The sequence below is a fragment of the Somniosus microcephalus genome, chromosome 28 (assembly GCF_052327205.1).
Source record: "Somniosus microcephalus isolate GS21.2 chromosome 28, FLI_Smic_1.0, whole genome shotgun sequence".
In the NCBI taxonomy this organism is placed as follows: Eukaryota; Metazoa; Chordata; class Chondrichthyes; order Squaliformes; family Somniosidae; genus Somniosus; species Somniosus microcephalus.
Genome location: NC_141014.1, coordinates 36162929 through 36182265, shown reverse-complemented (window position 1 = coordinate 36182265; position 19337 = coordinate 36162929). Strand labels below are relative to the sequence as shown.

The following is a 19337-nucleotide window of genomic DNA, read 5'->3' as shown; positions in this document are numbered from 1 at the left end:
CTTTGGTGGCAAAAACAGGAAGGCAGATTATTATCTGAATGGCAATAGATTGGGAGAAGGGGAAGTGCAACGAGACCTGGGTGTCCTTGTCCACCAGTCGCTGAAGGTAAGCATGCAGGTGCAGCAGGCGTTTAAGAAGGCAAATGGTATGATGGCCTTCATAGCGAGAGGGTTTGAGTACAGGAACAAGGATGTCTTGCTGCAGTTGTACAGGGCCTTGGTGAGACCACATCTTGAGTATTGTGTGCAGTTTTGGTCACCTTATCTGAGGAAGGATGTTCTTGCCATGGAAGGAGTTCAGCGAAGATTCACCAGGCTGATACCTGGAATGGCAGGAATGACGTATGAGGAGAGATTGGGTCGATTGGGCTTGTACTCGCTGGAGTTTAGAAGAATGAGAGGGGATCTCATTGAAACTTATAAAATTCTGACAGGACTAGACAGACTAGATGCAGGAAGGATGTTCCCGATGGTCGGGGAGTCCAGAACCAGGGGTCACAGTCTAAGGATAAGGGGTAGGCCATTTAGGACAGAAATGAGGAGGAATTTCTTCACCCATAGAGTGGTGAACCTGTGGAATTCTCTACCACAGAAGGCAGTAGAGGCCAATTCATTAAATATATTCAAGAAGGAGTTGGATATATTTCTTAAGGCTAAAGGGATCAAGGGATATGGGGAGAAGGCAGGGACCGGGTACTGAGTTTGGATGATCAGCCATGATCTCATTGAATGGCGGAGCAGGCTTGAGGGGCTGAATGGCCTACTCCTGCTCCTATCTTCTATGTTTCTATGTTTCTGTTTCATCTAAATCTATCAGAGTAACCCCCTATTCCCTTCTCCCTCATATGCTTGTCCAGCCTCCCCTTAAATGCATCTATAGTATTTGCCTCAACCACTCCCTGTGGTAGCGAGTTCCACATTCTCGTCACTCTCTGGGTAAAGAAGTTTCTCCTGAATTCCCCATTGGATTTCTTGGTGACTATCTTATATTGATGGCCTCTAGTTATGCTCTGCCCCACAAGAGGAAACATTCTCTCTGTATCCACTCCATCAAAACCTTTCATAATTTTAAAGACCTCTATTAGGTCACCCCCTCAGCCTTCTCTTTTCAAGGGAAAAGAGTTGACGGTATCTCTCGCCGTGCGATGGCAGTGGGTGCCCAGAGAAGCCTCGGGAGGAGGTGCTGGGGGGGGGGGGAAGGGGTTGTGTCGGAACGAATGAGCTGGTAATGTTTGCGTGTCCGCTGTCAGTTTGTCAGGTTTCCAGGACGGCCTCGGCAGCAGCAGCAGCAACAGCAGCCAAGACTCCCTGCACAAGGTCCCCAAGAAGAAGAGCATCAAGTCGTCCATCGGCCGCCTGTTTGGAAAGAAAGAAAAAGGCCGCCTGGGACACGGTGCCAGGGAGCCTTCCTCACAAGGTGGGTTTTGTACCGCCGTAATTCCGTTCCTGCCTGGGGAGTGGGGCTCCCCTGGGGCGGTGGGTCAGGGGCGGGGGGGGGGGTTAAAGGTGACGGGACTCGATTTGTACTTCTCTCTCTCTCTCTCTCTCTCTTTCCACCAATCCATTGAACAACAACAACTTGTAGTTATATAGCGCCTTTAACGTAGTAAAATATCCCGAGGCGCTGCACAGGAGCGATTACCAAACAAAATTTGATAACGAGCCGCATAAGGAGATATTATGACTGGTGAAGGGCAGGTTTTAAGGAGCGTCTTAAAGGAGGAAAGAGAGGCGGAGAGGTTTAGGGAGGCAATTCCAGATCTTAGGACCCAGGCAGCTGAAGGCACAGCCGCCAACGGTGGAGCAATCAAAATCAAGGATGCTCAAGAGGCCAGAGTTAGAGGAGCGCAGGTATCTCGGCAGGGTGGGGGGGACGTTGTGGGACTGGAGGTTACAGAGATAGGGAGGGTCGAGGCCATGGAGGGATTGGAAAACAAAGATGAGAAATCGAGGCGTTGCTTAGCCCGGGAGCCCATGTAGGTCAGAGGGTTGACCTTTGCCCTCCCAACTGAAGCAGCGTCTCTTAGTGATGGCCGGACCCCCAAATTCGCACTCTCCTTCCACGCCCCCCCCTCTCCCCCGCCCCAACCCAAGATGAGTCTGAGTGATGGGGAGCCTTCCCGGACCTTTCCCCACTCCCACCCCAACTGAGTCTACTCGGTCCGAGAGACCTCACTGCCACTGGGTGAGATCAGCCACCACAGCCCAGAGCAGAGGCCCGTTGGGAGCGTGGAATGCTCCCGACAATGGCAGATTGGAGTAAATATTTGAAGCAACAACCAAGTTGCATTTATACAGCGCCTTGAACGCAATAAGCGTCCCAAGGCGCTTCACAGGAACATAATCAAGCAGAAGTTGACACCGAGCCACATGAAGCGATATGAGGACGGATGTAAGCAAACTATTAGGCACTTGGTCTAAGCGTTAAACAAAGCTTTAATCAACTGTTTTACAACATGGAGGCCTAGTTGTGTCCTTCACTAGTTCCTGTTAAGAATGTCCTGCGCAAGCTGGGCCCGTGCCCGAGTATTTATACTCTCCCTGGACAGCGCCACCCGCAGGCCGCTCAGTTGATTCATGTCAAGGACAGCGGTAGGTTTTAAGGGGGGGTCAAAGGAAGCGAGAGAGAGCCGGAGAGGTTTAGGGAGGGAATTCTAGTGCTTAGGACCCAGGCAGCTGAAGGCACAGCCGCCAATGGTGGAGCGAAGGGAGTGGGGGGGATGGACAACTGTCCAGAATTGGATCAACGCAGCAATCTCGGAGGGTTGTGTGGGGGCTGGAGGAGGTTACAGAGATTGGGGGGGGGGGGAGGGGGGGGCGAGGCTGTGGAGGGATTTGAAAACAAATCATTTGAACACAATTCGGAAAATAAGCAGATGGGATGAGTGCGGGGGGGTGTGACGTTAGTTTTTGGTTGCTCTAGCAACAGACGGGCCCCGACACGATGGAACGAATGGCCTCCTGTGCTGTAGACTCCTGTGGCTCTCCCGCCCCCGTGAAGCAGCTGGAGTTGTATTGTGTGTTTGGAGCGGAACGTCTTCCCTCCAGCCCGCACCAGTCACCAGGATGGAGAGTAGAACTGAGCGCGCGCACTGGGAGCGTGCACGCGATCTTGGTGTATGCGCGCGGCTTGCAAGCCGCTCTCGGCTGGTGTGTGTGTCTCTCTCTTTACCCCAGGTACAGGGGGCTAACGCACTGTGTTCTGTCTCTTCTGCAGCCGGGACGCCAGACACCGAGATGTCCCCGCAAGACCCCCTGGGACTCTCGAAACTGGGGGGACCGGTGGACAAGGACCGAAGGAATAAGAAAAAGTAAGTTTCCGTGGTACCTTTGCTGTGGCTAAACCCGATTCCTCCCGGGCAGTCTCACTCATATATACAGTCACACTGGCTGGTACTCGGAAACCTGGCCTCTGTGCAGTCTAACTCCAGGAGTACAGTGGGCACTGTCTTTGGGCGGTCTAACTCCAGGAGTACAGTGAGCACTGTCTCTGGGCAGTCTAACTCCAGGAGTACAATGAGCACTGTCTCTGGGCAGTCTAACTCCAGGAGTACAGCGGAGGAGATGTAACACCTGCCCCTATACCTCCCCTCTTCCCACTGTCCAGGGCCCCAAATACCCCTTCCAGGTGAAACAGTGATTTACTTGTACTTCTCGCAATCTAGTATACTGTGTTCGCTGCTCACATTGGGGAGACCAAACGCAGATTGGGTGACCGCTTTGCGGAACACCTCCGTTCAGTCCGTAAGGGTGACCCCGAGCTTCCGGTCGCCTGTCATTTTAATTCACCGCTCCATTCCCACTCGGACCTCACCGTCCTTGGCCTCTTGTATTGTTCCACGGAAGCTCAACGTAAACTCGAGGAACAGCACCTCATCTTCCGATTAGGCACTCTGCAGCCTTCCGGACTCAATATCGAGTTCAACAATTTCAGATCATAACCTCGGCCCCTATTACACATTTTTTCTTGTAATTTTTCCACTCCTTTCCCCCCCCCCCCCTTTCCTTTTGTTTCTCTCTCACACCTGGCAGCTATCTCTTGCCCTGCCAGTACACTTTACACCTAATCTCAGCCTATTACCATCTCCTCTAGCTCTTTTGTTTCTTTCACTTCTTTTGTCCGATCGCAGCCCTGCCTTCGATCTGTTTTCTTTTCTTTCCAGTTTTGAAGAAGGGTTCGACCTGAAACGTCAACTCAAATTTCTCTCCACGGATGTTGCCTGACCTGCTGAGTTTTTCCAGCATTTTCTGTTCTTATTTCGGATTTCCAAAATCTGCAGTATTTTGCTATCGTACAGTGAGCAGCCTCTGGGCAGTCTAACTCCAGGAGTACAGTGAGCACTGTCTCTGGGCAGTCTAACTCCAGGAGTACAGTGAGCACTGTCTCTTGGCAGTCTAACTCCTGGAGTACAGTGAGCACTGTCTCTGTGCAGTCTAACTCCAGGAGTACAGTGAGCACTGTCTCTGGGCAGCCTAACTCCAGGAGTACAGTGAGCACTGTCTCTGGGCAGTCTAACTCCTGGAGTACAGTGAGCACTGTCTCTGTGCAGTCTAACACTTGAAGTACAGTGAGCACTGTCTCTGGGCAGCCTAACTCCAGGAGTACAGTGGGCACTGTCTCTGGGCAGTCTAACTCCAGGAGTACAGTGAACACTGTCCCTGGGCAGTCTAACTCCGGGAGTACAGTGGGCACTGTCTCTGGGCAGTCTAACTCCAGGAGTACAGTGAGCACTGTCTCTGGGCAGTCTAACTCCAGGAGTACAGTGAGCACTGTCTCTGGGCAGTCTAACTCCAGGAGTACAGTGAGCACTGTCTCTGGACAGTCTAACTCCGAGTGCAGTGAGCACTGTCTCTGGGCAGTCTAACTCCGGGAGTACAGTGGGCACTGTCTCTGGGCAGTCTAACTCCAGGAGTACAGTGGGCACTGTCTCTGGGCAGTCTAACTCCAGGAGTACAGTGAGCACTGTCTCTGGGCAGTCTAACTCCAGGAGTACAGTGAGCACTGTCTCTGGGCAGTGTAACTCCAGGAGTACAGTGAGCACTGTCTCTGGGCAGTCTAACTCCAGGAGTACAGTGAGCACTGTCTCTGGGCAGTCTAACTCCAGGAGTACAGTGAGCACTGTCTCTGGGCAGTCTAACTCCAGGAGTACAGTGAGCACTGTCTCTGGGCAGCCTAACTCCAGGAGTACAGTGGGCACTGTCTCTGGGCAGTCTAACTCCAGGAGTACAGTGAGCACTGTCTCTGGGCAGTCTAACTCCAGGAGTACAGTGGGCACTGTCTCTGGGCAGTCTAACTCCAGGAGTACAGTGAGCACTGTCTCTGGGCAGTCTAACTCCAGGAGTACAGTGAGCACTGTCTCTGGGCAGTCTAACTCCGGGAGTACAGTGAGCACTGTCTCTGGGCAGTCTAACTCCGGGAGTACAGTGGGCACTGTCTCTGGGCAGTCTAACTCCTGGAGTACAGTGAGCACTGTCTCTGGGCAGTCTAACTCCAGGAGTACAGTGAGCACTGTCTCTGGGCAGTCTAAATCTAGGAGTGCAGTGAGCACTGTCTCTGGGCAGTCTAACTCCTGGAGTACAGTGAGCACTGTCTCTGGGCAGTCTAACTCCAGGAGTACAGTGAGCACTGTCTCTGGGCAGTCTAACTCCAGGAGTACAGTGAGCACTGTCTCTGGGCAGTCTAACTCCAGGAGTACAGTGAGCACTGTCTCTGGGCAGTCTAACTCCAGGAGTGTAGTGCACCAGTTCCTAGCTTCTCTCAGCCACTGACAGTAGTGTGTACATTTGTGACTTTAATCATCTGATATTCGAGTTTACAATTCTTGTGCTGCTCTCACATTCCACTGCAGTTTACAAAATTATATCTTTTGAGAATTAACTTTGTTACTGTTCCGGAGTAATAAACACACACCCTACTGTTTAGTGTTTGTTACAATCCATTGACAACAGACCCCTCCTTTCCCCTGCCGAATGTTCGAGACACGCGTTATCCCGTAAACCCGCCTGTGCCGTCACCCCCTCCTGTCACCGATTGCCAAGTTGGATTGCTGGTAAGTTCTGAAAATCCCCACAAGGTTTCGACTGACAAAACCCACCAGAGAATTCAGAAACACATCCCTACACCAGAGTGAGTTTTAAGTTCATTAATTTAATTTAACGAAAGTCTTGGCTCAGTGGGCAGCCTCTGAGGCAGAAGGTCGTGGGTTCAGGTCCTCACTCCAGGGACTTGAGCACAAGATCCAGGCCGACACTCCCAGTGCGGTGCTGAGGGAGTGCCACACTGTCGGAGGTGCCGTCTTTCGGATGAGGCGTTCAACCGTCACCCCTCGGGTGGACGTAAAAGATCCCACGGTCACTATTCTGAAGAAGAGCAGTGGGAGTTCTCCTCGGTGTCCCGGGCCAATATTTTTCCCTCAAATAACATCACTAAAACAGGTGATCTGCTCATTATCACATTGCTGTTTGTGGGAGCTTGCTGTGCGTAAATTGGCTGCCGCGTTTCTTACATTACAACAGTGACCACACTTCAAAAAGTACTTCATTGGCTGTAAAGCGCTTTGGGACGTCCTGAGGTGGTGAAAAGCGCTATATAAACGCATGTCCGTGCCCTGGTTTTTTGCACTGATAAACCGGGATAATGATTTCCTCACAAGTTCAATAGATGAACATTTGAGTTTTTAAAAACAGTAGATGATAAACAAAAAAAAAAAAAAATTCCCCTTTCCGCAGCGTGCCCAGTTTTGCCAGAAAAATAATACTTAAATGGAATAAATCAGTCTGGTTTCTATACAGGCTGCAGTGTCTGGGAGGGTGCAATATTCATTCTCTGGGAGGAGGCTCGTGTGGAGCGCCAACACTGGCCTGGCCCAGTTGGGCCGAACGGCCGGTTTCCTGTGCTGTAAAAACTCCCCGCAAGTTCTTTCGAAACTTTTTTTTTTTAATTTTTGAACGGGTTCTCAGTAAAGGATTGAAATCTTGCTTTCCAGGCACGAACTGCTGGAAGAGGCGTGTCGCCAGGGTCTTCCCTTTGCTTCGTGGGACGGGCCCACCGTCGTGGCCTGGCTGGAGGTGAGACGATCGGTAGACGTGTGTATTACAGGCGAGAAGGGGGGAGAGCGGGCTTCGGGGAGGAGCTGAGCGATCAACACTTGAACAAAGTCCCAAGTAGTGGGCCCTCGTTAATTTTTTTTAATTGTTATTCATTCTCGGGGGATGTGGGCGATGCTGGCGAGGCCCGGCATTTATTGCCCATCCCTAATTGCCCCCTGAGAAGGTGGTGGTGGGCCGCCTTCTTGAACCGCTGCAGTCCGTGTGGTGAAGGTGCTCCCACAGTGCTGTTAGGGAGGGAGTTCCAGGATTTTGACCCAGCGACGATGAAGGAACGGCATATATCTCCATTTCGGGATGGGATAGAAATATAGAAGATAGGAGCAGGAGTAGGCCATTCGGCCCCTCGAGCCTGCTCCGCCATTCAATGCGATCATGGCTGATCATCCAAATTCAGTACCCTGTCCCTGCTTTCTCCCCATATCCCTTGATCCCCTTAGCCTTAAGAAATATATCTAATAGAAACATAGGTGTGTGTGACTTATAGGAACATAGGAACAGGAGGAGGCCTTTCAGCCCCGAGAGCTTGTTCCGCCATTCAATGAGATCATGGCTGATCTGTATCCTAACTCCATCCAACCCACCTTGACTCCATATCCCTTAATACCCGTGGCTAGCAAAAATCTATCTCTCTCAGTTTTAAGATTATTAACTGAGCTGGCATCCACTGCTTTTCGTAGGAGTGTGTTTCCTAACTTCTCTCCTGAATGGCCTGGCTCTGATTTTTAAGGTGATGTCCCCTTGTCCGAGAGGGTCATTGACTTGGAGGGGAACTTGGAGGTGATGGTGCTCCCATGTGCCTACTGCCCTTGGTCTTCTAGGGGGTGGAAGTCACGGATTTGGGAGGTGCTCGCTGCCTCTTGCTCCCTCCCGATTCCTGCAACCTGTACTATTGTTGCTCGTGGAGGCCACAGGTTCACAAAATTCTTAGCTTCTCTGAAGAAAAACGAGGAAGGAAAGGGTGGCCTGTAGTAGGAGAGCTTGTCTGTAACCTGCTCGGTGTGTACTAGTGTTTAAGGAAGGTCTTTCTCTCTCTCTCTCTCTAGCTGTGGGTAGGGATGCCCGCCTGGTATGTGGCGGCCTGTCGTGCCAACGTCAAGAGTGGAGCCATCATGTCCGCCCTGTCCGACACCGAGATCCAGCGCGAGATTGGAATCAGTAACCCCCTGCACAGGCTGAAGCTGCGGTTAGCCATCCAGGAAATGGTATCCTTGACCAGTCCCTCCGCACCGACCACGTCGCGAATGGTACGGCATTTCATCGAAGCACTGGGCACTCCTGCAGCACCAAGTAGCAGAAACTAAGGACCTGTGGGAGAGAATCCACCATTCGCCACTCACTGGGAACGCATACTTTGCAATTTCCCAATACACGCCCTCTGGGAGTGCTGGATCAACCCCTGCGTAGATAGCTAAGCACGGACTGAGAAAAGGCCATTCAGACCATCCATTCCCACTCCAGCAGAATCCGTGTCTGATTCAATCATGGCCTCCCCCCCCAATCCCCCACCCATTGCCACCCCTTGATCCCCGACTTTAATAAACACTCAATGCCTTCTGCTGCCTCCCCTGAAACAGCCAAGTATTCCCAATCTCTCTGTGTCTGTCTGCCTCTCTGTGTCTGTCTGTCTGCCTCTCTCTGTCTGTCTGTCTGCCTGTCTGTCTGCCTCTCTCTGTCTGTCTGCTTCTCTCTCTCTCTCTCTCTGCCTCTCTCTCTGTCTATGTGCCTCTCTCTCTCTCTCTGTCTGTCTGTCTGCCTCTGTCTGTCTGCCTCTGTCTGCCTGCCTCTGTCTGCCTGCCTCCCTCTCTCTCTCTCTCTCTATCTGTCTGTCTGTCTGCCTGCCTCTCTCTGTCTGTCTGTCTGTCTGTCTGCCTCTATCTGTCTGTCTGCCTCTCTGTCTGTCTGTCTCCTCTCTCTCTCTCTCTCTCTCTGTCTGTCTCTCTCTCTTGTCTGTCTCTCTGGCTCTCTCCCTCTCTCTGCAAGCATGTTTTAAAAGGCAGCAGTGAACTGGATAAATCTCTTTAAGCTGAATGTTTTATTCTAGGTGTTGTAAAGTTTCTGAATTTTGTGCCTCCCTCTTTTTTCTCGGTTTCCCTCTCCCTGACCTTTGACACGACTGGACCACCCCTGGGCCACGTGAGCAGAACACGGGCAATGTCTGGGTAACGCACGAGGAGATGGAGACCCTGACGGCAGCAACAAAGACGGTGAGTGCCGGCCTCTACCAATATTCATTCACCTTCAGTGATGGGGTCTCACTGTTGCTAACGATGAGCCATTCGTTCGGTGAACACCCGGAGCCACGCAGTCCGCTTCGGCCGAGCCTCCGGGCTGGCTGGTACATTTTAAGTTAAACTTGATTGTTTACCTTGGATGTAACAACTTTGCCACAATCCAGAGCGTTTTAAACAAACGAGGAACAAACCAGTTTTATCTGACTCATCACAGATACTGTAGCCGATTTTTTTTTCCAGGGTTAAAATGTGTTTCTTTTCAGTATAAAAAAAAAAGGCAGCGACTGCTGCTAACGATAGTTGTGTTTTTGGTTGTTTGCTTCGCTACTCACGGGCTCTGGGGAAAAACACGCTGGGAACGGACAGGCCTTCGGGACTGTGGGGAAAAAAAAGTCGGGATGGGAGCAGGTCTTCGGGACTGTAGGGGGAAAAAAGTCGGGATGGGAGCAGGCCTTTGGAACTAGAAGAAAAAAAGCGGGGAAGGGAGCAGGCCTTTGTGGGGGGTGGGGAAAAAAGCAGAAACCTCATCGATGTCAGCTTCCAGATTCATGTGCAGAGCATTTCTGCCCAGCCTCCAGTCGTTGGCGGCAGTCACTCGGGGGAGGGGGGGCGGCGGGGAGGGGGAAATAAAGTAATTGAATTAAAATCGCATTTGAATTTTACCCTGAAGGGACGGTGGCAATATCTCCGTGTCACGATAGGTCACAAGAGATTCATGGAATAGAACAGCACAGAAGGAGGCCATTCGGCCCCTTGAGTCTGCGCTGGCTCTTTCGAGGAGCAATCCCACCCCCCCACCCCCCCCCCCCCCCCCCCGCTCCTTCCCGATAGCCCTGCAATTTTTTTCTCCTTCAAGTATTTGTCCAATTCCCTTTTGGCTATTATATTATATTATATAATAATTAGGTTGCTATGACAACAGGTTCTTGTGGATCAAAGCCGCTTCTGATGCTGAAAGTTTGTCTCCTCCTTCGGAGTACAGTCGCGTTCTGAGATGATTCTCATTTTTTGCGTAACGTTTTTGGGCAGAAGCATCTTGGTCCATTGTAGTTGATCCATTCAGACGTTCCATCATTGTCCTCACCGTGAATCGGGAACTAATAGTCCTGGTGGCTCCCCTTTAAACAGGAATGCACCCAGCTCCTTTTTTGGGGGGAAAACCCCCCCCCCCCGCCACCCTGCTCCGTTCTCCCCCACGAGTAATCTGCTCCACAATTCTATCACTCTCTCACTGAAAGGTATCGCCTAATATCCAGTGCCAGGCACTGACTATCTCCAACAAGCGAGAGTCTAACCACCGCCCCTTGACATTCAACGGCATTACCATCGCCGAATCCCCCACCATCAACATCCTGGGGGGTCACCATTGACCAGAAGCTTAACTGGACCAGCCACATAAATACTGTGGCAACAAGAGCAGGCCAGAGGCTGGGTATTCTGCGGTGAGTGTCTCACCTCCTGACTCCCCAAAGCCTTTCCACCATCTACAAGGCACAAGTCAGGAGTGTGATGGAATACTCTCCACTTGCCTGGATGAGTGCAGCTCCAACAACACTCAAGAAGCTTGACATCATCCAGGACAAAGCAGCCCGCTTGATTGGCACCCCATCCACCACCTTAAACATTCACTCCCACCACCTTCGGCAGCACCTCCCAAACCCGCGACCTCTTCCACCTGGAAGGACAAGGGCAGCAGGCTCATGGGAACACCACCACCTCCAAGTTCACCTCCAAATCTCACACCATCCTGACTTAGAAGTATATCGGCCAATCCTTCATCGTCGCTGGGTCAAAATCCTGGAACTCCCTCCCTAACAGCACTGTGGGAGCACCTTCACCACACGGACTGCAGCGGTTCAAGAAGGCAGCTCACCACCACCTTCTCGAGGGCAACTAGGGATGGGCAATAAATGCTGGCCTTGCCAGTGATGCCCACATCCCATAATCGATTTTTTTTTTTTAAATCCTATTTCCCCTTTGACGCCCTTAAGATGCTTCCCTTAGCCCTCGAATACTGGGTCCAACAGAAAATAAATCCTGGATCCAATTTCTGCAACCCATGAGAATCACAAATACCTCTGTCGAGTACATGGTTTTTAATATTAGTTAATCTCCCTGGTGTTGAATATGGGGAGTGAAGATCAAGTGTAGTCTTCAGGTGAAGTGGGATTAGAGGCTGGAGATAATTAGACCAGGGCGCACCAACTGTTCGGTATTAAAGCCATACATGCTGTCCTTATTTTTATATATTTCCATTATAAATTCTATGTTTGCATTTATAATGGCAACTAGATATGTAAACTTGTCACACTGTAATTGCATCCTCCTGCCAGTGGCGGCGCTGTAGTGTCTCCTACTGGCGGGAGAGTGTCAGTACACCGTGACAAGTTTACATGGCCAGTTTCCATGATAAATATGGACACAGGAATATATAATGAAAAAAGTTGACAGATGTGAAGATATTTAAGAAGGTTTTTCTGGATTTGTTCTCGGTAAGTGAAAGGCGGCGGGCAAGGCTGCAATTATTGCCCAGCTGCCCTGAGGAAATGGTGGTGGGCTTCCTAGTTGCTTGTTTGTGTTGCTTGCCAGACCAATTCAGAGGGCAACTAGATAGTTTGGGCTTTGGTGTCACATCAAGGCTAGATGGCAAGGGAACCCAACTGGTTCACTAATAAGGGAAGGGAAGTGAAGCCCTAACTGGTTTGGCCTACACACATGCTCTATGAACTACTTGACTGGAGAGTGTCAATAGATGAGGCCTTGCCAGAGTCACTCCCATCCCAAGAGCAAATGAATAACAATCTGAACCTTCTTGGCCGTAAGTGGGAGGCAATTCTGGCAAGGGTCCCCTCATCCATGGACATACGATGGAGCACTAGGGGCTGTTGAGGTGAGATTGCGGAGCCCGTACGTTGGTGCGGTCCCTTATGGGTTCGCTACGCGTTGTGCTGGGCCTGTTTTGTATCGGTCTGTCAGCCGTGGCTCAGTTGGGTAGCACTCTGGCCTCTGAGTCAGAAGGTTGAGGGTTCAAGTCCCCACTCCAGGGACTTGAGCACAAAAAATCCAGACTGACCCTCCCCGTGCAGTGCTGAGGGAGCGCTGCACTGTCGGAGGTGCCGTCTTTCGGATGAGACATTAAACCGAGGCCCCGTCTGCCCTCTCAGGTGGACGTAAAAGATCCCACGGCCACTATTTCGAAGAACAGCAGGTCGTTATCACATTGCTGTTTGTGGGAGCTTGCTGTGCGCAATTGGCTGCCGCGTTTCCTACATTACAACAGTGACTACACTTCAAAAAGTACTTCATTGGCTGTAAAGCGCTTTGAGACATCCTTTCTTTCTAACAGTTTTCTCCTCATGCAGAACCCAAGTACAAATTGATTGACATGTCCCATTCCCTACCCTGTTACATAAGAACATAAGAATTAGGAGCAGGAGTTGGCCATTCGGCCCCTCGAAGCTACTCCGCCATTCAATAAGGTAATGGCGGATCTTCGACCTCAATTCCACTTTCCCGCACGATCCCCATCTCCCTCGATTCTCTTCGTGTCCCTTCGCCTGTAGAATGTAGCACTGTCCTCACACTAACACTGTACTAATTCTTTTCTTGCATCCTTTCAACCCTTGCCTCACTAACCTTTAACCTCTCCGATGGTAGGAGGCCAAAGAAATCAGCTGGGACCAGGTGGGTTCTCCATTCTTGTCTTTCTCCCAATCAAATCCGGCGTAAGATGTTGTAGATTGGACCTGGGGACGCGCAGCCTGATGTCCCCTGAGGATGGCAGGTTGGGGGTGGGGGTGGGGTTGGGGGGTGCGAGGGGCAGTCCTCTGTTGCAGTGTGCTGGGGGGGGGAAGGGGTGCAACTTGATGTCGCCTCTTGCCACTGGGAGCTGGCCCCTGTATCGCTGAGCGCCGTCTAGGGCACACCCCTGGTGGGATTAGCGTTTCCAGCCCTTCAGGATTGGCCCTGGAGCCTCCAGGAATTGAAGATTAATTTCCAGGACACCACTCCGAGCAACTCCCGGGAGAAAAACCATAGAAGCGTTAAAAAAATTTTAAAAAATTGTGTGTTTAAATAAAATTCCTTTGACCACTTTTGCTTGCTAGTTCTGAAAATATCGGGCATGGGGAATAAAGGCTGATGGTCAATCATCGTCCAATGGTAATGAAGAGTCTGTTCGCTTTCTGATTGGCCGAGGGAGGGCGGAGCACCACAAGGATGGACATGTCAAGCGACCAATGGCGAGAGTGGAGGGGGGGGGGGCGGGGTGTTTGGAGGCAGGAGGTCATGTGATGAAAGCTCCAGGAATAGGTCCAATCAGAGTTGGGAACCCGAGGTGGCATGGTGTGCCTTGGTGTCACCAAGTGCCACACACAGCCGCTGGCAGTGCCCCAGAATTAACCCGAGGTTGTGCAGCCAGCAACTCCCCGGAAGTGGTGAACAGTGTTGTCACTGCACCGGGGGAGTGGGGAGATGTTACATTCCTCACGTTTATTCTCCGAGCTTTGCTGACGAGTATGTTTTCTATCTCGGTTGCTTTTTTGATCCAGTAAGCACAGTGACTTCTAAATTAATTTGGTTTTAATGTACCATAACTGGCGTTCCAGTAGATGGACAAACCAAATGCTAGCAACCGTACAAGGGTCTAGCCATGTTTATCGCCAGCTGCCAATGGCCACCTTGGTCGCTGGCAGTGCTCACCATGAGAAATAGGTTGACGTGGCTACTCCGCATAGAACGGCCTTGCTGAATCTGTAACCTCCTCAAACCCTCCGCGATCTCTGCGCTCCTCCAATTCTGGCCTCTTGAGCATCCCCTGATTATAATCGCTCCACCATTGGCGGCCGTGCCTTCAGCTGCCTGGGCCCTAAGCTCTGGAATTCCCTCCCTAAACCTCTCCGCCTCTCTCTCTCGTCCTTGAAGACGCTCCTTAAAACCTACCTCTTTGCTCTGTCCTAATATCTCCTTATGTGGCTCGGTGTCAAATTTTGTTTGAAAACGCTCCTGTGAAGCGCCGTGGGACATTTCACTGCATTAAAGGCGCTATAGAAATGCAAGTTGTTGCCTTGTTGTAATTCACGTCCAAGTAGCCTGTTGGACATCAGTAGAGGCTTCATTCAGGATGCCTTTGCCATTCTGTTACCTTTGACCCTGAGAGGACTCTTTGACCTGTTGCGCTGTCGGTGAACCTGGAACTACGCCCGTTGAGTTTGCTTGAAGCGTCTCTGACCCGGCTTCATCTGTACAGTTCCTTTTATTTTTTTTTTAGACCTGGTTTAATTCTGGAGTATTTGACCCTCTAGATCTTGGCGTACGGCGATATGAACCATGAGTGGGTGGGCAACGATTGGCTGCCCAGCCTCGGGCTTCCGCAGTACCGGAGTTACTTCATGGAGTCGCTGGTCGATGCACGCATGTTGGACCACTTGACCAAGAAGGAGCTTCGGGGCCAACTGAAGATGGTCGACAGTTTCCACAGGTATCATCGCGCTGTGGCCTCTCAATTGGCACTGCCCCCAATACGACGTTTTGCTATCCCTCAGTGGGCACTGTCCCCAGTAACCAACATCACTAAAACAGGTCATCTCATTGCCGTTTGTGGGACCTTGCTGTGCGCAAATTGGCTGCCGCATTTCCCACATTACAACCAGTGACCACGCTTCAAAAAAGTACTTCATTGGCTGTAAAGTGCTTTGGGACGTCCTGAGGTGGTGAAAGACGCTTCTACAAACATCAGGAGTGGGAGATGGCCCCTCGAGCCTGCTCCGCCATTCTATAAGATCGTGGCTGATCTTCGACCTCAACTCCACCATCCCGCACTATCCCCATATCCCTTGATTCCCTTAGTATCCAAAAATCTATCGATCTCAGCCTTGAATATACTCAACGACTGAGCATCCACAGCCCTCTGGGGTAGAGAATTCCAAAGATTCACCACCCTCTGAGTGAAGAAATTTCTCCTCATCTCAGTCCTAAATGGCCGACCCCTTATCCTGAGACTCTGCCCCTAGTTCTAGACTCTCCAGCCAGGGGGAAACAATCTCTCAGCATCTACCCTGTCAGCCCCCCTCAGAATCTAATATGTTTCAATGAGATCACCTCTCATTCTTCTAAACTCTAGAGAGTATAGGCCCATTCTGACAGTTGAAATAGTCACAGAGTCATAAGGGCACAGAAGGAGGCCATTCGGCCCATCGAGTCGGTGCCGGCTCTCTGTAGAGCATTCCAGTCAGTCCCATTCCCCCGCTCTATCCCCGGAGCCCTGCAAGTTTATTTCTCTCAAGTGCCTATCCAGTCTCCCCTTGAAAACAGTGAGTGTCTCCGCTTCCACCACTTCCGTCGGCAGCGAGTTCCAGGTCCTCACCACTCGCTGCATAAAAAAGTTTTTCCTCACGTCCCCCCTGTATCTCTTGCCCAAAACCTTAAATCTGTGTCCCCCAGTCCTTGTACCATCAACTAGTGGGAACAGCCTTTCCCCGTCTAGCCTATCCAAACCCATCATAATCTTGTCCACCTCTATCAAATCTTCTCAGAAGTTCCCTCCTGACCTGATCTGAATGCTTCTGTGTTGCAGAATCAGTCTCCACTATGGCATCATGTGTCTGAAGCGGCTGAACTACGACAAGAAGGAGTTGGAGAGTAAACGAGAGGGGAGCCTCGTTCAGCTGAAGGGTGAGCGTGTGTTAGAGTTGCTGTGCGGAGCTTGGTAGCTGAGTGCGGTCAGTTCGTGTGCGGGCGGGCGGAGCTCCTTGGAGAGCAAGACGCTCTCCCGCCAAGACAACACCTGTGAAAGGCCTCACCCCATGGGTGAAGAGAAAACAACTGCGGAACTGTTGAAAAAGAATCTCTACACGATAGATAATAGATAAATAATCCTAGGTCTCCACACACTTGCTGTCGATCTTTTTCCATTATTACGTAAAAGTTGTTTGCGGGAGCTTGCTGTGCGTAAACTGGCTGCCGCGTTTCCTACATTACAACAGTGACTACACTTCAACAGCACTTCATTGGCTGTGAAGCTCTTTGGGATCTCCTGAACTGGTGAAAGGTGCTTTATCTCTGTAACCTCCTCCAGCCCTACAACCCGCCGAGATCTCTGCGCTCCTGCAATCTTTGGCCTCTTGCGCATCCCCGATTATCATCGCCCCACCGTTGGCGGCCGTGCCTTCAGCTGCCCTGGGCCCTAAGCTCTGGAATTCCCTCCCTAAACTTCTCCACCTCTCTCCTCCTTTAAGACGCTCCTTAAAACCTCCCTCTCTGACCAAGCTTTTGGTCACCTGCCCTAGTATCTCCTTATGTGGCTCGGTGTCAAATTTTGTTTGATAATCGCTCCTGTGAAGCGCCTTGGGACGTTTTATTACGTGAAAGGCGCTAAATAAATGCAAGTCCTTTCTTTCCCCCGCCCTTTAACCCCACTTCACCTGAAGACTACACTTGGTCTTAACTCCTGATGTTTAGAGTGTAGATTTACCAGTATGTTTTATGGAGTTAGGACACAGATCAACCATGATCTCACTGAATGGCAGAACAGGCTCGAGGGGCTAAATGGCCTCCTCTTGCTCCTATATAAGAACATAAGACGTAGGAGCAGGAGTCGGCCATTCGGCCCCTCGAGCCTGCTCCGCCATTCAATAAGATCATGGCTGATCTGATCTTGGCCTCAACTCCACTTCCCTGCCCGCGCCCCATAACCCTTGACTCTCTATCGTTCAAAAATCTGTCTATCTCCACCTTAAATATATTCAATGACTCCGCCTCCACAGCTTTCTGGGGAAGAGAATTCCAAAGATTCACGACCCTCTGAGAGAAGAAATTCCTCCTCATTTCCGATTTAAACGGGTGCCCCCTTATTCTGAAATTATGCCCCCTAGTTCTAGATTCCCCCACGAGGGGAAACATCCTCTCTGCATCTACCCTGTCGAGCCCCTTCAGAATCTTATGTTTCAATAAGATCCCCTCTCATTCTTCTAAACTCCAATGAGTGTAGGCCCAGCCTGCTCAACCTTTCCTCATAAGACAGCCCCTTCATCTCCGGAATCAACCTCATGAACCTTCTCTGAACGGCCTCCAACACAAGTATATCCTTCCTTAAATAAGGAGACCAAAACTGTACGCAGTACTCCAGGTGTGGTCTCACCAGCGCCCTGTACAGTTGTAACAGGACTTCCCTACTTTTATATTCCATCCCCCTTGCAATAAAAGCCAACACTCCATTTGCCTTCCTGATTACTTGCTGTACCTGCATGCTAACCTTTTGTGATGTGGTTTTAAATGTTTCCCCTTCTGTCCTCTCTAGACGTGATGGTGTGGACGAACGATCGAATGATTGGCTGGGTGGAGGCGATTGGGCTGAAGGAGTACAGCAATAACCTGCAGGAGAGCGGTGTCCACGGGTCCCTCATTGCACTGGACGACACCTTCGATCACAATGACGTCGCTTTACTCCTGCAGATCCCAATGCAAAACACGCAGGTGAGGGAGGAGGCGGAGATCCGTGTTCGCCACAACTTGCATTTATATAGCACCTTCAACGTAGTAAAACGCCCCAAGACCGCTTCATAGCAGAGTTATCAGACAGAATGTTGGCAACCAACCCACAAGAGATGTTAAGACAGGCGACCAAAAGCTTGGTCAAAGAGGTAGTTTTTAAGGAGCGTCTTAAAGGTGGAAAGGGAAGTGGAGAGGCGGAGAAATTTAGGGAGGGATTTCCAGAGCTTAGGACCTAGACACGACCGCCAATGGTGGAGCGATGAAAATCGGGGATGTTCAAAAGGCCAGAATTAGAGGAGCGCAGATATCTCGGGGGGGGGGGGGTGGGGGGGGGGGGGTTTGTGGGGCTGAAGGAGATTACAGAGACAGGGAGGGGACGAGGCCACAGAGGGATTTGAAAACAAGGATGAGAATTTTGAAATCAAGGCGCTGCTTAACCGGGAGCCAATGTAGGTCAGCGAGCACAGGGGGTGATGGGTGAACGGGACTTGGTGCGAGTTAGGACACGGGGCAGCCGAGTTTTGGATGACCTCAAGTTTACGTAGGGTAGAACTAGGGAGGCCGGCCAGGAGTGCGTTGGAATAGTCAAATCTATAGGTAACAAAGGCATGGATGAGGGTTTCGGCAGCGGATAAGTTGAGGCAAGGGCGGAGACGGGCGATGTGACGGAGGTGGAAATGGGCGGCCTTAGTGATAGAACGGATATGAGGCAGGAAGCTCAATGTGTGATCAAATATGACACCAAGGTTGCAAATTAAAGTTGGGTGAGAGAGGCAGAGCAGTTTAGGGAGAGAATTCCAGAGCTTGGGGCCTAGGCAGCTGAAGGCACGGCCGTCAATAAGGAAGTACGGACTTCCTTCAGTGGGAAGCCTAGGCCTGTCGTGCAGGACACCAACAGGGTTGGGAAGAGCAGGGGCGAAGATGAGGAAGTGACACCAAACTTGGGGTTTTTAAAGGCCTGTGGATTGTAGGTGGGGTTGTCCAACCATCCAGGATTGCCCTGGAGTCTCCGGGAATTCCAGCCCCTGCAGCCAGCAACACCCGGGAGAAAAATCATAGGGGCATTTTGTGGGGGGGGGGGGTTCCATTTTCTTTGAATACTTTTGTTTATTAGTTACAACAATATTGCAGATGGGGAAAGAGAAAGAAAGACTTGCATTTCTATAGCGCCTTTCACGACCACTGGACATCTCAAAGTGCTTTACAGCCAATTAGCACTTTTTGAAGCAGTCACTGTTGTAACGGGGCAGCCAATTTCCACCCAACAAGCTCCCACAAGCAGCAATGTGATAATGACCAGATCATCTGTTTTTGTTATGTTGGTCGAGAGATAAATATTGGCCCCAGGACACCGGGGAGAACTCCCCCTGCTCTTCTTAGAAATAGTGCCGTGGGATCTTTTACGTCCACCTGAGAGAGCAGACGGGGCCTCAGTTTAACGTCTCATCCGAAAGACGGCACCTCCGACAGTGCAGCACTCCCTCAGCACCGCACTGGGAGTGTCAG

At 50.9% G+C, this 19337-nt stretch overlaps 1 protein-coding gene across 4 annotated transcripts in view; it reads left to right on the top strand.

Annotated features, from left to right (window-relative positions):
- LOC147099554 (liprin-alpha-3-like) overlaps positions 1 to 19337 on the top strand; it is a 74642-nt gene that overhangs the window by 46042 nt on the left and 9263 nt on the right. For 2 of the 4 annotated variants that reach the window (XM_085969795.1, XM_085969797.1), the window contains exons 15-23: positions 1251 to 1417; positions 3218 to 3311; positions 6987 to 7068; positions 8154 to 8354; positions 9252 to 9314; positions 12999 to 13025; positions 14645 to 14820; positions 15916 to 16013; positions 17638 to 17813. In XM_085969795.1, coding sequence (XP_085825921.1) covers positions 1251 to 1417; positions 3218 to 3311; positions 6987 to 7068; positions 8154 to 8354; positions 9252 to 9314; positions 12999 to 13025; positions 14645 to 14820; positions 15916 to 16013; positions 17638 to 17813 — 1084 coding nt within the window. The remainder of the gene's footprint in view (positions 1 to 1250; positions 1418 to 3217; positions 3312 to 6986; positions 7069 to 8153; positions 8355 to 9251; positions 9315 to 12998; positions 13026 to 14644; positions 14821 to 15915; positions 16014 to 17637; positions 17814 to 19337) is intronic. The other 2 variants (XM_085969796.1, XM_085969799.1) reach the window with 1 other exon arrangement.